At 38.6% G+C, this 18,762-nt stretch overlaps 1 protein-coding gene across 1 annotated transcript in view; it reads right to left on the bottom strand.

Moving 5' to 3' along the window:
- Positions 1–18,762, bottom strand: part of ARB2A (ARB2 cotranscriptional regulator A) — a 662,616-nt gene that overhangs the window by 564,871 nt on the left and 78,983 nt on the right. The window contains exon 6 of the mRNA XM_089679165.1: positions 13,556–13,747. Within this exon, the coding sequence (XP_089535291.1) occupies positions 13,556–13,747 (192 nt within the window). The remainder of the gene's footprint in view (positions 1–13,555; positions 13,748–18,762) is intronic.

Raw genomic sequence — 18,762 nt, 5'->3', positions numbered from 1 at the left:
ATTTTTGCAAATAATTTATTATATCTTTTCATGTGACAACACTGAAGAAATGACACTTTGCTACAATGTAAAGTAGTAAGTGTACAGCTTGTATAACAGTGTAAATTTGCTGTCCCTTCAAAATAACTCAACACACAGCCATTAATGTCTAAACCACTGGCAACAAAAGTGAGTACACCCCTAAGTAAAAATGTCCAAACTGGGCCAATTAGCCATTTTCCCTCCCCGGTGTCATGTTACTCCTTAGTGTTACAAGGTCTCAGGTATGAATGGGGAGCAGGTGTGTTAAATTTGGTGTTATCGCTCTCACTCTCTCATACTAGTCACTGGAAGTTCAACATAGCACCTCATGGCAAGGAACCCTCTGAGGATCTGAAAAAAAGAATTGTTGCTCTACATAAAGATGGCCTAGGCTATAAGACGGTTGCCAAGACCCTGAAACTGAGCTGCAGCACAGTGGCCAAGGCCATACAGCAGTTTACCAGGACAGGTTCCACTCAGAACAGGTCTCGCCATGATTGACCAAAGTAGTTGAGTGCACGTGCTCAGCGTCATATCCAGAGGTTGTCTTTGGGAAATAGACGTATGAGTGTTGCCAGCATTACTACAGAGGTTGAAGGGATGGGGGTTCAGCCTGTCAGTGCTCAGACCATATGTCACACACTGCATCAAATTGGTCTGCATGGCTGTCGTCCCAGAAGGAAGCCTCTTCTAAAGATGATGCAAAAGAAAGCCTGCAAACAGTTTGCTGAAGACAAGGAGACTAAAGACATGGATTACTGGAACAATGTCCTATGGTCTGATGAGACCAAGATAAACTTATTTGGTTCAGATGGTGTCAAGTGTGTGTGGTGGCAACCACGTGAGGAGTACAAAGAAAAGCGTGTCTTGCCTACAGTCAAGCATGGTGTTGGGAGTGTCATGGGGCTGCATGAGTGCTGCCGTAACTGGGGAGCTACAGTTCATTGAGGGAACCATGAATGCCAACATGTACTGTGACATAATGAAGCAGAGCATGATCTCCTCCCTTCGGAGACTGGGCTGCAGGGCAGTATTCCAACATGATAATGACCCCAAACACACCTCCAAGACGACCACTGCCTTTCTAAAGAAGTTGAGGTTAAAGGTGATGAACTGGCCAAGCATGTCTCCAGACCTAAACACTATTGAGCATCTGTGGGGCATCCTCAAACGGAAGGTGGAGGAGCGCAAGGTCTCTAACATCCACCAGCTCCGTGATGTCGTCATGGAGAAGTGGAAGAGGACTCCAGTGGCAACCTGTGAAGCTCTGGTGAACTCCATGCCCAAGAGGGTTAAGGCAAAATAATGGTGGCCACACAAAATATTGACACTTTGGGCCCAGTTTGGACATTTTCACTTAGGGGTGTACTCACTTTTGTTGCCAGCGGTTTAGACATTAATGGCTGTGTGTTGAGTTATTTTGAGGGGACAGCAAATATACATGGTTATACAAGATGTACACTCACTACATTGTAGCAAAGTGTCATTTCTTCAGTGTTGTCACATGAAAAGATATAATAAAATATTTACAAAAATGTAAGAGGTGTACTCACTTCTGTGAGATACTGTATAAGCTTTTTACATAGAACTGGATTTCCATTACTTACACAGCAAAATGTTTTTTGATACAATAACATGCCTTTCAAATGTATACAGACATTTTACTTACTGACTGAAATGCTTTTAGATCTTCTATAAAACAGAAAAAAATATGAGGAAAAACCCACCAGGAAACTAAGTTGTCAAAATTGTTTGGAACATCCAATCTTTCAGTGTCTACATGCAGAGCAAAAATGACAGATTAGCTATGTGGCAGAGCCTGCTGCATGCTTGATATTCCACATGACTGACCACCATCATTCATTGTTAAATGGCCAGATTTACTCGAGATCTACAGAGCCATTTGAAATAATATGGCAATATGTTCAAACATTACAAGTTTGGCATGTACAGATAAGCTAGGCTTCTTCCCTCCAAGCAGTTTTTACAAGAAACACAACTACATTGCTACTTAAAAAATAAAGACTTCAGATCATGTGCACTCATCCATTTGGCACTAAACATGATAGCCAGTGCCTATGAACTTGTAACTTCTACCACAGATCTTACTCTGGTATAAATAGTGCTTTGGGGGGATTACTGTGTCTTCTAAACAAAAAATATATCATGTATAATAATGCTACCTTTACAGAATAAATGTTACACTGTGCAGAAGAGAAAGAATACTTTAACATCAAAGCAACAGTATAATTTTTTTTGTTACAAATGAAAGTCTCATTTTGTTTATATAAAAAGTACAGACCAATCTCAATATGATAAAATAAGTAATCTGGAGTTAGTCTTCATATAGAAGGAGAAAAACTATGATAACCCTGTGCTTTACTCTTCCAGGGTAAGCTTTCTGTCATGTACTGGCCAGTGTTAATTTTGTTGACAAAAATATTTTCGTCATAATTTTCGGCAGCAGCATGTTTTCAGTGACGAAAACTAAAAAAAAAAATCAATTCAAATTTTCATCAATTGACAAAAACTATGACAAAGGTTTTCGTCAATAAACGAAAACAGAATGAAAATGTGTTGTTTCTTGTAATGAAACTTTGTTTTACTTATAAAATGACGTTATACAACAGCTGAATCTGTATAGTTTGCTCAAACCCTAATACCATAAATAATAATATTGTATTAGATTTTTACTCCAGCAGTATATAAGGAGTTTGGAAATTCTAGAGAAATGCTTAACTCCTTCCCGCCCAGCCTATTGTAACATGATGGCCAAGCGGGATCCCTATTATCCTGGAAGGACATGCCGCGCTCCTGTGCAATCGGTCACCGGCTGTGTCCACCAGACACAGCCAAAGACAGATCACTACACCAGCCAGCTGCCAGTGTCATGTGATTGTTTTGACCAATCACAGCAGATCACATGACAGTTGTAAACAATGAATAGCTTCCTTTCATGACACTCACTGCTTAAAACTGTGCTGCTAGCTGTGATTGGTCACAGTGGTCATATATACAGACTGATTCAATCACAACCCATCTGTTGCATGTGATCAGCTGTAGCCAATTATAGCCGATAACCAAAACTACTGAATAAATCAGTTTCATTCAGTATAAATGCTTGCTTATACCAATGAAATTCGTTTGTATAAGCAATCATAATGTGCAATGTTACTACGGTAACATTGTATTGCTCTGGTCACAGGTGTAGAAAAAAAATATATTAATGTATTATTAAAAATATTTGTATAGCACAAAAATAAAAAAAACCCAGTGGTGATTAAATACCACCAAAAGAAATCTATGTGTGAAAAAAATTACAAAAAGTACGTATGGATATAGTGTTGAATGACCGCACAATTGTCATTCTAAGTGCGACAGCGCTGAAAGATGAAAATTGGCCTGGGCAGGAAGGGGGTAAAAGTGCCCAGTAAGCAAGTGGTTAAATAATGCATTACAATTTAACTAAACCCATTAGATTTTAGTCGACTAAAATGTACTGGAGATTTTAGTCGACTAAAATACGACTAAAATTCAGATTACTAAACTAGGACTATAGCTAAAATGGCATTTTAGTCAGGAGACTATAACTAAGACTAAATTGAAATTTTACATCAAAATTAACACTGGTACTGGCCATACTCCTTCCTTCCTGCATAGCCTAAACAATCAATCAACAAAGTCTACTGAAAGCATCAACAGAAAGATATTGGCAAAATTTATGGTGCATCTCTAGTACAAGCCACACACAGTCTTAACCCTGTAAATTAGATAGATGGGAGTATCCTCGATTGAAGGGTCCTCATTCTGTTAGCTTTGCATGTTATCAGTCCAAGTTTGATATTTGTTGATAAAGGAGTTTCAGTGCAAACATTTTTTAGCAGCCAAAACCCTAAGGCATCCCCCAAAATTTAAAGGAGTATAGCCAAAGCTTTTTTGGCTATACTTTCCTATGGATCACAGGAGTGCAGTTAGTTCTGCACTCCTGTGACCCAATTTCAGCCGACAGGGCGCTGAAGCCCACTGTTGACTAACGTCACAGAGCTGGTCCAGGCCCTGGAAAGATCACGACCATATGGTCGGGATCCATCCAGAAGCCTGGATCGGCACCTGGCTCAGCCTCTCAGCGAGCCACAGAGAGCCTTAGCAAGCCCCTCCCACAACCCAGCGCTCTAGTGAGCACAGGAGAGGCAGATCAGAGAGCTGATGACAGAAAGTCACAGCTCTCTGCCCAGAGTGGAAGTGGATAACAGGGATCAGTGGTGTTTGATCACTCCGTTCTCACTGCAGAGCTGGTGGAGGACAGATGCAGCATTGGAAACTCCTAACTTCAAAAATATTGCCAAAGTAGCATGGAGGCTGCCATTTCTAACTAACCCTTTTCAAAATACCAGTTCCCTGGTTGGCATGACATGTTGATCTAGGACCTAAGTTTACTAACCAGTAACCAGTATTTAGATGAAGAGCTCAGATTTTCCTGATAACTGTCTCAGAAAAACATTGAAGACAGAGAGGCAACTACCATTTTTAGAGGAGGTCAGCCATGGTAATTCCAGTGTACCTCAGTACAGGTTTTTTTTTTTCGCTCATACTAGACTAACACTTATGCCCTAAATCTTAAACTGTTAACCAAACTAAAGCACCTAACACCTATTACTTAACTCTTAAGCTTTGAAAACGAAACACCAACCATAGGAGTTACTTTAGCTGATTAAAAAAAAATCACAACAAGCTATCAATTCTGAACATGTCTCCTGTCAAATACTTACAGCACAAAGTGGGTCTAAAGTAAAATTATTTGCACTCTGAAGGACTAAATCACTGATTGACATCCTGCCTCTTCCTGCTGTGTTCCTTATAAAATAAGTGGAAAATGAAAAACTTAGCAAGACTCTCCCGATAATGGCCTCATCTTGTGGGCAGCCCATATATTAGTGGCTCAAGAAAGACAGCCAGCCTAGGTTATATGATAATTTTGATTTCCCCTGTAAATCCCATACTTGGACCCCTTCTCTTGTGTAGAAACTGAAATATGAGGATTTAAAGCAAAGGGAATATAGAGCTGTCCAACAAAACCTCATCTGCTCCTATGGTTAAAGGATAAACAGTAAATGGCAACAGAATAATGAAAATGCAATACCGTTTATTAATTTTAAAAACCTATCCACTGCCCTAGAGATTCCTCGAAGGGGAAAAACATGTCTGAATTTCACCATTCAGTGCCACAGGCAGTAAGTGAAAGAAACTAAACAAGTACGTCCCAATGGGAGATGAAATGCCTACAGCTGCTAATGACCTTACATACTTTACTAGGGAATTTTTGATGTTGCAATTTGTTAATTTAGGGTTTTTTTGTTGTTCTAAGACAATTCCTGTTTCAGTTTTTTTTCTAGAGAAATGCCTGATGTTTTTAGCTTAATGATCAAAATACAATACGCATTCTGCCAAGAAAACCCCCAAAAAACATAAGTTCAATAACTGTTATAATGAAAAGCATATGTTCCTTTTGAATCTATGTAACTAAACTTTCTTGTCACTTCCACTTTACATATGCAAATTAAACTCTTTGCACATTGCAGAGGAAAAAAAAAAAGTTATTGTCAGAAAGGATTTTTTAATTTTCTATGCACCATTTTACCGTTAGGTTTAAAGGAAAATCAACTTAAGAACTAGGGATACAGGCTTCTTCCAGGCTCCATCCTGGAAACATTCCACACAAGTCTTACCCTGTGGCAGTTGCCCCAATCCCCCACTAGAGGGACCTGAAGGGAAACATACTGATCATGTGCCCCAACACAAAGTTCCTCTCTTGTTTTCCCTTCATCTCCCTCTAGTGGTGGTCAGGAGAAATTAATGTAAACAGACTGCCAGGCTGGAACTGTTTGTTTGGGTGGGCTGCAGGGACAAGAAGGAATAAACATGTATGTTGGAATTGCACTTCTTTAAAATTATTTACTACCAACTTAAAAGGAAGGGAATTGCTACAGATTCTGTTTTACATAGGGATCAATGAACTCTGCATATAATCCAGTAGTACATAATGCAGTATATTTATTACTAGCTATAATATAAATTTGACTGTGTTTAAAGAGAAAACGACCAATTACGTAGAAAAGTGTGTCCTATTGCCTACAGTATAAACATTTTCTAAATCAAATTATTTTCAGTCACAGTCACAACTGTATACAAAATTTGGGTACTGATGGTCAAATTACAAACTCTGTTAACATAGTCGCTTTTTAATCTTTAAAATCTTTCCAATAAATTTTAACTATACTTATAAATATCTACTTGATGTAAGCAAATAATCTGATCACTTTCTGGTTAGCCAATGTCAAACTTGCAATCCTATATGGTTCTGTATCATCATGTGCTTTTCCCCTGCTAGTTTCCTAACTGCGGCCCAGGGCCTGGATGTGGCCCTTTGCTTGCTTTTATCAGGCCCTTGGGGCATTATTTCATCCATGGATACCAACAATGGTGCATAATTCCCTCTACTGATACAAATGAAGAGACACAATTCCTCCTAATGACACCAAAAATGGGGCACAATGCCTCTCAATGACACTAATGATGGGGCAATATGCCTCCCAATGATGGGGCACAGTTCTTCCCACTGACGCCAAGAATGGGGCGCAATTCCTCCCACTGACACCAAAGATGGGGCATTGTCTATTCCCACTGATTCTGGACCTTTTCTACTCCCAATGGCCACTGTCCAGCCCCCCTAAAGTCTGAAGGACAGTAAACTGGCCCTTTGTTTAGAAAAATTGAGGACCCCTGAGCTAGACATTGATCTCTTGTTGGTGACTTACATTCTACAATGTTTTTGGCAGCAAGGGAGTGACACATGCAGATGAGTGTTCTCCCTACACATTTTAGTGACCCTGTTGCTGGCAAGTTCTTGCCAACAGCAGGATTGCAATTTTTTTATTTTTTTTTAATCTTCCAAGATATTTATAAAATAACAAAACTGAAGAAAATGCTCAACCGTGTTGCAGCTAAGTTTCAGGGTCTTGGCAATCGTCTTTTAGCCTAGGCCATATTTATGTAGAGCAACAATTCTTTTTTTCAGATCCTCAGAGAGTTCTTTGCCATGAGGTGCCATGTTGAACTTCCAGTGACCAGTATTAAAGAGCGAGAGCAATAACACCAAATTTAACACACCTTCTCACCAGTCACACCTGAGATCGTGTAACACTAACAAGTCACATGACACTGGGGAGGGAAAATGGCTAATTGGGCCCAGTTTGGACATTTTCCCTTAGGGGTGTACTCACTCTTATTGCCAGCGGTTTAGACATTAACGGCTGTGTGTTGAGGTTTTTTGAGGGGACAGCAAATAAACACTGTTATACACGCTGTACACTCACTACTTTACATTGTAGCAAAGTGTCATTTCTGAAAAGATATAATAAAATATTTACAAAAATGTGAGTGTTGTACTCACTTCTGTGAGATACTGTATATGTAAAGTGCTGCGTAAATTGATGGCGCTATGTAAGTACCTGAAATAAATGTTTATGTGCGTAAAGGGACCAAAAGTAATGGGACAATTGAATCAAAAAGCGGTTTCCTGGCAAGGTGTGGGCTACTCATTTGTTATTTCTTCATCAATTAAGTAGGTAAAAGGTCTGGAGTTGATTCCAAGTGTGGTATTTGCATTTGGAATCTATTGCAGTGAACCTACATCATGCGTTCAAAGGAGCTGTCCATGCAAGTGAAACAGGCCATTGTAAGGCTTCAAAAACGAAACAAATCCATCAGAGAGATAGCAGCAACATTAGGAGTGGCCAAATCAACAATTTGGTACATTCTGAGGAAAGAGGAACACACTGGTGAGCTCAGCAACATAAAAAGGCATGGACGTCCATGGAAGACAACAGTGGTGGATGATCACAGGATCCTCTCTATGGTAAAGAAAAACCCATTCACAACACCCAGAAAAGTGAAGGACACTCTCCAGGAGGTGGGTGTATCATTGTCAAAGACTACAAATCAAGAGAAGACTTCACGAGAGCAAATACAGAGGGTTCACTGCAAGGTGCAAACCATTCATAAGCCTGAAGAATAGAAAAGCCAGATTAGACTGCCAAAAAAAATCTAAAAAAGCCAGACCAATTCTGGAAAAGCATTCTTTGAACGGATGAAACTAAGATTAATCTGTAGCCGAATGACAGGAAGAAAAAAGTGTGGAGAAGGCTTGGAACAGCTCATGATTCAAAGCACACGTCATCTGTAAAATATGGTGGAGGTAGTGTGATGGCATGGGCATGCATGGCTTCCAGTGGCACTGGGTCATTGGTGTTTATTGATGATGTGACAGAAGACAGAATCAGCTGGATGAATTCTGCACAGTTTAGAGATATACTGTCAGCCCAGATTCAGCCAAATGCAGCAAAGTTGATTGGACGGCGCTTCACAGTACACATGGACAATGATCCAAAACACACTGCAAAAGCAACCCAGGAGCTTTTGAAGGAAAAGAAGTGAAATATTCTGCAATGGCCGAGTCAATCACCTGATCTCAACCCAATTGAACATGCATTTCACTTGCTGAAGGCAAACTAAAGGCAGAAATACCCACAAACAAAGAACAACTGAAGAAAGCTGCAGTTAGAGCCTGGAAAAGTATCAGAAAGGAGCAAACCCAGTCTTTGGTAATGTCCATGGGTTCCAGACTTCAGGCAGTCATTGCCAGTAAAGGATTCTCAACAAAATATTAAAAAGGAACATTTTATTTATGATTATATTAAATTTGTCCAATTACATTTGAGCCCCTGAAAATGGAGGGACTGTGTATACAAATGGTTGCAGTTCCTAAAATTTGTACTTGCTATTTACGTTCAACCTCTTGAATTAAAGCTGAAAGTCTTCACTTCATTTGGATTGTTTTGTTTTAATTTATTTTGATGGCATACAGAGCCAAAAGTATGAAAGTTGTGTCTGTGTCCAAATATATATTATATATATGGACCTAACTGTATATATATATATATACATGTGGGCGGACTGACAACTCATGGGGCCCCCGGGCAATAGGGGATCATGGGGCCCCTGTTTCCTTGCCCAAACTCAAAAAAGCCTATGAAAAAGGTACCAGGGGCATCTCATGGGGCCCCCTACTGACCCTGGGCCCTCGGGCAGTGCCCAAGTTTCCAAATGGTCAGTCCGCCCCTGTATATATATATATATATATATATATATATATATATATATATATATATATATATCTACACAAAGATTCTGCTTTAGAGATTCTGCTTTAAACAATCCTTTTCACAAGTCCATGAGTCTGACTCATTGGTATCAGACTCTCTATACGATGTCTGTTGCAGATTTTGGCTCACTTCCAGTCTGGTAAACCGCCGTCGTCAACCCAGGAAGTGAGGGAAAATCTATTTAACAGATCCCCAGATAGTAGTAACAATGTGACAGGCTTTCTAATCTCTCCTCTAAAGTCGAAAACAATGTTAACGGCTTGATAGAGACTGAAAGAAAACACTGATATACTCATTCTCACAAGGTACTAAAAAATTCAGTGAGGGCCAGTTTCCTTTCCTTTACCACATATAAAAGTGGGTGGTTAGGACTGGTTACTAGACTTTTTTTGGACAAACTGCAGATAAAGCTTGATTTAGCACTTTATAGTCATTCTGTCAGAAATGTGTGGACCCGTTTAAGAATGATTTCCACTAAAACCCACACAGAGCTCGGAGTGGAAAACCTCTCTCAATTCTCCTCTCAAAAATGGCAGCATATGAAATTCCACATCATACGTTATCTTTTGTACTGTAAGCACCCATGACTTCTAATAACAGATAAATGTTACTGCTATACAAATATATACAATTACCACAAAGATAACTTTTCTCAGTGTGTTTGGTAATGTATTGGAATAAGCTGGAACACTTTGAGAGATGCATAGGAGCATGTAACATAGTTCTACTTTTCAAGTAAATACTTCTCTCTGATAACGGTTAACTTTTCTCCCTTTATTAATTTTAACGTATCTTAACATCTATTGATATTCTGGTCAGATACAAACCCCAAGGCTTTTGACATAGTTTCAAAAACCCACACCTCTTTCTCCAGAAGCTCCCTGGAGCCGCAGCAAGGCATCCAGCATAGTGAATGGAACATCAGATATGTGTAATGGAGAAATGTTAAGTCCGTTTTAGTCTGGCAGAAACGTATTTTTTTGTGGTCCAGATAGATTTAATTATTCATCCTTATTTCATTTTTAACACATATATTTGAAGTAGATATTACAAGATAGATCAGCATAAATGTTAGATAAGGTGTGCAAGACTTATTTAAAGATTGTTATGTGCTCTCACTGTAGAGCTCCATGACCTCTTCAACCGCATCGCACTTCGTTTTTCCAAGTTCCGAAGCAATAATATATTCCCAAATATTCCCCTGTGTACTCATGAAACCAGACAGCAAAGAGGAGAGAAGACACTGAAAATCCAAAAGAGTGATCATAGAAAGATTTTCTTCCTCCCTTCATCCAGCATAAGGAGAGGAGCTTACACTTCAAATGAGTAATTGGATTTTCAAAACTGAAAGTGGGCTTTCTCTGCCTGTTCAGTCATGACAGGGCCACAAGGTAATGATACATCTGCCACGATGCAAGAACTTGGCATGTCTACTGTCAAGAGTTGAAATCATAAAGGAATAAACTGTCGTTAACAGCCTCTTGCTGAACACTGGAGCTGTCAGACTTATTGTTTTCCCTCTCCGGGATGGGGGCTGGTGTGGGCTTATAAAACCTGTCAGTTTTATAAAAATAAGCTTTTAACCTCTGATTTTTTTCTATTTTTTTTTTAAATTACTTAGGCATCCTTCTGCAGACCCTACTGTATAAAAGCTTATAATTTCGCATACGCAATTAACAGAAATGTTCACAATGGAACATAAGTAGAAGAAATGCAAAGCCACATAAATGGATTCCATTTGGTCCTTTCCTAGAAGAGTATTAAAACAAAACCAATTATAATTCTTCCACAGCTTGAACAGTATTTACATTCCAGAAGTTATACCTTTCCTTTGTTTGAATTGCAAATACTTGATTTTTATTTTTCATACAGCCTAAGTGTTTACAGTTTAAATCTATGCCCACACCACCAAGATTTATGGGTTACTGACCTATTTAATGCACAAGTTTTAATTAAATTGCTTGTTAACCTTAATCATGTAGTAGAAGATCTTCCTCCCTCCTGTGGGGAAAAATGAAAGCTCATACCCTTCTACCTAATGTGCGAAAAGTTGCATTAGTTGTGAAAAATGTTTGGCAAGGAGGCAAAGCTAAACACAAACATGCTATTTGTGAAATGTCAAGTGATGCTTCATTTGTACTTGGGAGTCATTCTCCAAAATACCTAGGTAGAGTCCTAGAATAGTATATAAATTAAGTAACATAAGATATTTCATGTGTTTGACAGGATAAATCCCAGTGTATGCATATTAGATTTTTAACATTTTTAAATAGCTAAATTAATAAATTTTTAAATTACACAATTAAAATAGCTGATATAATGCTGGACAAATAAACCCTCATAGTATATCAGGGAATATTTATTTCCTAGATTTACATTTTTAGTCTTATAAATTGTTGGAACATGCTTCTCTGTCTTTTAGCATACACCAGCTGAGCATGGCAGAATACTAAAAGTGGACCTCTCAGTCTATTTTCATACTCGGTCTATCTGTTTTCATACCAGCAATTTATATGCATCTACCACTCAGTGACCAGTCTCCAATGTACATGCATTAACTTTTAGCGAATAGCCTTAGGAGTATACGTAGTAATTCTTTGGTAATTAGGCCCAGCATATTATTGTTAAATCATCAGTTGCCAGTTCTTTGTGTATGTACATTGTCCTCTTGTTGGCAAGTCCCCAGGATATGTGCATTGACCCTTAAGGGGCCAGTTCCCAGTGTATGTGGGCATGTGGACTCCTCAGTTGCCGGTCCTCTGTTTGTGCATTAAGTTTTTAGTGACCATTCCCCAGTGTGTGCACACCGGCCGCTCAGTATCTAGTCCACAACATGTATATACTGACTCCTCAGTCCCTAGCAAATGTCCTCAGACACTGTCTTTATTAATGAGTAACACCTCTTTAATACACCATCTTCAATAATAACCTGTTTTAAAAATGATAGCAATTTTTTTTTAGTAAGTAGAAGTGCTTAAAGTGTACCTATACCAAAAACCTTTTCTTCGTTCTTCATAAAAAGGGGAAGGGTTAGAACCCCTGTCAGGTTTTACTACTATCCAGGGTTCGGTTAGAACAGAAAGTGAAGGGAAAACTTTCTAAGAAAGTTTTACCAGACAAGAAGTGGGTAAAATCTGCATCAGAAAGACAATAAAAGCTGACAGAGGTTCTAGCACTCCTATGTTTAAATTTAAAACAATATATTTTTGCTTCTGCTTGTGTTGCTGTTAGTTAGACCTCCTGTCCTAAGAAAAACCTTTTAATCAGAAAGGATCTGAAAGATTCTCCACAACAGCAGTAACAAGTAACATGAATTCTAATCCTTCCCACTCTAAGAAAAAAAAAATCATATTTTGGATATAGATGCAGTTTAAGTCCCAGGCAAGTATTTTTGCCTAGGTTAAAATTATGTGATTGTTTTGCTGCAAGCAAGATAAAGCATTTTTTCAGCCTATTGTCAGTCAAAATTGCAACACAGTTATTTTTTTTTAAACAAGGTGAAAGAGAAAAAATAAGGGGCTGATTTGTGGCCAGCGTTTGTGACAGCCAAAAAGTGCATAGACACCATGACTTAAATTCATATAAATGAGCTAGCATCTTTGCCGTAGTAGATGATGAACCTGGATAATGTATGAAACAAGATAGTGCTGTCCTTTCAATAGGCAGGTATTGATGCGAGGTATTGTGATCTCTGTGAGAGGTAACAGTGAATTACTTACCATGTACAGTATGCAATTAAAAAAAATACTTGATGTTAGATCCCTTTTAATGCCATTTACAAAATGACAAGTAGAACATGTAACATCTAATAAGCCCGTTTAAGAAATCAAATCTTGTTTCCTATATCAGCTTCTAACTATACTTTCTGTAACCCAAGTTTGAAACTGATTCTGACTGCCTGCTATGAGCAATAAGAAATGTTGTACATTTTCATACATCTGTGCAAAGTATGATACATTTTTATACTCTGCTAATGCATCTGTAAAATGTCTGATTCCTCTATAGTTATTTTTTTTTAGAACAAATAAAGCAGTTGTGTGTTACGTTATTGTAACCAGGCAGTTTAACTTGTCTGAAGTGTAAGATAGCCGTTTCCCTGGGAAATGACAGTAAACATATTTTGTCAGGCAGAACTGCTCTCCTGTCTCATATTTTCAACATAAACTGGAAGGAGTTGAAATAAAAGAAAACTGTTCTACACAGCAACAAATCCATCAGCAGCCATGTTAATTTATGCAGCTCTGTAAAAACAAAAGAAACACCACAGCTAAGATGTTTTGGATATATGTTGAATACTGCTGTAAGCCACTTACTTTCATTGCTCTTTTGATGTAAGGGATTTGTGTCCCACTGTTTATGTCCTCATTTATTATGAGTCTTCGTGCCCACTGTCCAGCCCTTACTACACCACTACCGTGGATCAAAACTAACATTTTGTCTGGATTCGTCATCGCATCCTTGCTCATGAAAATAAAACTCTTTGGTTCATTTTCAGTAGCATCTATCTGAAAAAGAACAGACAAAAATACACAATGAATTTGTGAAAAAAACTACAGACATAAATCATCGAACTTGCCAAGTATAAAATCCTTTTTTCAAGATCTTACATTTATCAAGGTCACAAGATGAATAAAAAAGGATTCACAAAAGAAACTTCAGTTGGCTTTAACTCATTACAAGCTTATATATAAATAGTCCAAATAGTTCTGATCTATATTTCATGTGTTGCATGTTTCATGTGCAAATGCAATATTCCCCACGCACGTTCCTGAAAATGACTATTCGGTAATAATGGGTGCTGCAATGACCACAGGCTGGGAACCGTAGACAATCCAAGTGAAGAAATGTCACCAGCTCACCAAGGATTCCGCAAGAAGTGTCCAAAGCTTAAGATAGATATTTGGCCATTTACCTGACTTCTCTACCATTCGCCTTACTTCAAGAATAACCAAATTAATAAAAAGAGGGCAGTTAACTTCTACTGCAATGGCTGCCTCATTCCTAGCACCAATAAACTGTATATTATTATTAGCCAACAATATTACACAAAAATCTTTTTGCATGTTGCCTATTGACATTTGTTCCTTTACTGTATTTATGTCTTCTGTTCTAATCTTACAACCTTTTCACAGACACATTATATATTTCTTTCCCAGTTCATTACCAGACACCCCAGAACACTATCAGATTTGTCCTTCATTTCATCTGTGCAGTAGAGATTACCGCCTTGCTTCTTAACACTGTTCTATTCTTTACACAACAAATTATTTCCTCTGACATTTTAAATTTCTCCATTTAAAAGTCCTAATTAAAACTTCACACGGCAGCAATTTGTCTTTTTACTGTGGTAATTCATTAAACAGAGCTTTCATTGAGGAACGTCCATAAAGGTCAGGGCTGAGCACAACCTTGCTTTATCGACAAAGCAACCAATAATACATTTAGTCCTAAGAGCAGCAAGACTACATAAAGCAATTTGTATCTATTAAAGCTGCACCGTGTAATGTGGGTTAACAAACCCCATGAACCTTAATCTGCTCTTTAAAAATAGATATAGATAACTTAACAGCTCCAAGGGCATTTTTCAACAGAAAGAGGTCAGTCCATAAATGCTGTTTAAACGTGATTTCTGAAGGTTTGGACAGGGTTTATCCACTGATCTGAAAAAGACACTTTATAACAACTGATAAACAGGAAATACTATTTTAAACCCATAGACTATAGTAAAAGAAATAGGCAGTGCAAGAATAAAGTTGGGGTCAGTTTCAATGGGAAGTGAGGAGAACTTTCCTCAGTGGGGGCACAGACAAATGTAACCCTGACAAGTATTCTAAGCTTTCTCAACTCTGTCCAGAAAAAAAATCATCTCCTGAAGTCTCTTTGCAGCTACTTCCTGTTTATATGCATGCAGTCCAGTGATGGCTGCCTGGCATTCCTCAAGGTGGGTTATGTGATGGTGACAACAGTGAAACATGCATGTATCAGATGCCTATGTGACATGATGACAATGTAAGAATACAATTGGAGAGAGGGAACGAGGGTTGTCATCCTAAAACAGGATATGCCTGAACAAAGACCTTCATCGAAAAATCACCAGGTATTACAATTTACAAAAACAGATATAAAAAGGCAATTCAGTTTGTTTCAGGCTGGCTGGTAAGTGAGCTGGGAATATTTGTTTGTTGTCTTTTAACTTGCATCGCCCTTCCATGTACTCCTTGCTGGAAAGGACAGTTATAGGTTGAGATGGTTGCCATTTTTTGTACTGTTGGTGAATAGGTGAATCCATTTGTTTGTAGATATAAAAAGGCTGACAATTACTTTTGCAATTACATGAACATGTTAAAGTTGATCTGAAATTTTAGTGTTTGGGACAATATGTCCCTGCATGCTTGCAATCACCCAATAAACACATCAAATGGTTTTACCGTGCAGTAGTGATGCCAGCACAGCTACCTACAAACAGCCATTATAACTTCATAAAAAGCATGACTGTGATGGACAGTAACAAATAAATACAGCTAGAAATCTGATAATTAGAGAGGTAAGATTGGGAATTGTATTCATAGGATACACACTGAAGACATTTCATAAAACTAATGGTCATTACATTGGTATCATGTGTAGTTAGGAAGGCCATAGCTCATGCAGCTTTCTTTCCTTCTACCAGGGGTGGAAGGAAAGAAAATTGTTTGATTCCCCCATCAACACAATACATGCTATTGTGTTATGCCGGCAGAGAGCCTTCCCTGCCAGCAGAACACAATGATTATGGTTGCCGATTTTTTCCAGCAGCACTAATAGTTTGGGGAAAACTGGACAGGCTGCTTGTACACAAGTCCATCGATAGATCGACTTGTGTAAAACCAGGGTGCACATAGTGAGGAACAGAAGTATTTGAACACCCTGCGATTTTGCAAGTTCTCCCACTTAGAAATCATGGAGGGGTCTGAAATTCACATTGTAGGTGCATTCCCACTCTGAGAGACAGAACTTTAAAAACAATTCAGGAAATCACATTGTATGATTTTTAAAGAATTTATTTGTCTTGCACTGCTGAACATAAGTATTTGAACACCTAAGAAACAGCAAGAATTCTGGCTCTCAAAGACCTGTTGCTGTGCCTTTAAAAAGTCTACCTCTACTCCACTCATTAATCTAACTTAATAGCACCTGTCTGAGCTCTTTAAAGACACCTGTCCACCCCACAGTCAGACAGACGCCAACTACTACCATGGGCAAGACCAAAGAGCTGTCAAAAGACACCAGAGACAAAATTGTGGACCTCCATAAGGCTGGAAAGGGCTACGGGGCAATTTCCAAGCAGCTTGGTGAAAATAGATCAACTGTTGGACCAATTGTTAGAAAATGGAATAGGCTAAAGACCACTGTCAGTCTCCCTCGGACTGGGGCTCCATGCAAGATCTCACCTCGTGGGGTATCACTGATGATAAGAAAGGTGAGGAATCAGCCCAGAACTACAAGGGAGGAGCTGGTCAATGACATGAAGAGAGCTGGGACCACAGTTTCAAAGGTCACTGTCGGTAGAACACTACGCCATCATGTTTTCAAATCATGCATTGCACGGAAGGTTCCCCTGCTCAAGTCATTACATGTCCAGGCCCGTCTGAAGTTTGCCAATGACCATCTGGATGATCCAGAAGAGGCATGGGAGAAAGTCATGTGGTCAGATGAGACCAAAGTAGAACTTTTTGGTCTAAACTTCACTTGTCGTGTTTGGAGGAAAAAGAAGGATGAGTTGCATCCCAAGAACACCATCCCTACTGTGAATCATGGGGGTGGTAACATCATGCTTTGGGGGGATTTCTGCAAAGGGGACAGGATGACTGCACTGCATTAAGGAGAGGATGAATGGGGCCATTTATTGTGAGATTTTGAGCAACAACCTCCTTCCCTCAGTCAGAGCATTGAAGATGGGTCGTGGCTGGGTCTTCCAACATGACAACGACCTGAAGCACACAGCCAGGATAACCAAGGAGTGGCTCCGTAAGAAGCATATCAAGGTTCTGGAGTGGCCTAGCAAGTCTCCAGACCTAAATCCAATAGAACATCTTTGGAAGGAGCTGAAACTCTGTGTTGCTCAGCGACAGCCCCGAAACCTGACAGATCTAGAGGAGATCTGTGTGGAGGAGTGGGCCAAAATCCCTGTTGCAGTGTGTGCAAACCTGGTCAAGAACTACAGGAAACTTTTGACCTCTGTAATTGCAAACAAAGCTTCTGTACCAAATATTAACACTGATTTTCTCAGGTGTTCAAATACTTATGTTTAGCAGTGCAAGACAAAGAAATTCTTTAAAAATCATACAATGTGATTTCCTGAAATTTTTTTTTTAAATTCTGGTCTCTCAGAGTGGGAATGCACCTACAATGTGAATTTTAGACCCCTCCATGATTTCTAAGTGGGAGAACTTGCAAAATCGAAGGGTGTTCAAATACTTCTGTTCCTCACTGTACATGGCTCGAAATTTGCTTGGTCCCTGCTGAACCAGTCGAATTTCAATCCATGTATGGCCAACTTTAGTCTTTCCAGATAGCGTATGTTTCCTTGATACTAAAGATTTAGCCCCACAGCAGTTTGTTTTTTTTTCTGGCCTTTAAAGCGCAAAAATATTTTAAGTCAGGCTTTATGTCTTAAGCTGGCCCAATACTAGTAGATGTTTGAAATGTTTTTATGAAAATTCGTAGAAAAAGTCTCAGTACATTTGATGGCTTGAATGTCGTTTAAAAGTTATTCAAAATTTTGTCATTCAATTTTCCAATAAATGGACTGATCAGAAACTACCATACATTGTTAGAAATTAATTAATTCCAGAAAAATTATTCATCCTTCCCCTTCGAATTTTCTTGTTTTCTGTGGTCCAAAATAAACGTTGATTTGACCCCAATAATGATTAGAAAATATGTTAAAATGAAAATTTTCAGCCAAAATTCTACTAGTGTATGGCCAGCTTCAGGCACAATCAAACAATAATAAGAAAACAAGCTTCACAGAGTCACACATACAACACATCACATTATTGCAAATGCATATAGATCTGAGCCAATCAATTCAATAATTACTCGGCTGTTGAAAAGGCATTAGATTTGTTTTTGCTTTCATCTTCTCCTATTATGAGTATAATGGGTTATAAATCAAGTATCCATCTTTGAATGATGTGGGGGAAGGAAAAAAGGGAAAAAAAAAAAAACTCATGAAGGGTTGCAGATTACTGGAAACATAAAAAGAAGCTAAAAAGAGAATGCTAGAGAGATGTCCAACAGGGTTATTTGATTATAAGCCTAGTGTTACAAAGGGCAGTTTGAAATGTTCAGAGACTCAAATAGGAATAATTTACATTTATATAGCATTTTACATGTGTCTGAATTCTTTACAGTGCTTTAAAAAACACAGAGCAAGTACTAAGAAGTATTCTTGGTTTTCATGAGATCAGTTGCAGGGTGCACCTGCGTGCAGCTAATTATAAAGTCCTGCTTTTTATTTCCGTGGTCCACTAAACAG

The sequence above is a fragment of the Staurois parvus genome, unplaced genomic scaffold (assembly GCF_062004578.1).
Source record: "Staurois parvus isolate SC_StPar_1 unplaced genomic scaffold, SC_StPar_1.0 ptg000218l, whole genome shotgun sequence".
NCBI classification, from domain to species: Eukaryota; Metazoa; Chordata; class Amphibia; order Anura; family Ranidae; genus Staurois; species Staurois parvus.
The sequence above is the reverse complement of the archived record's forward strand: the minus strand, read 5'-3'. Positions and strand labels throughout refer to the sequence as shown.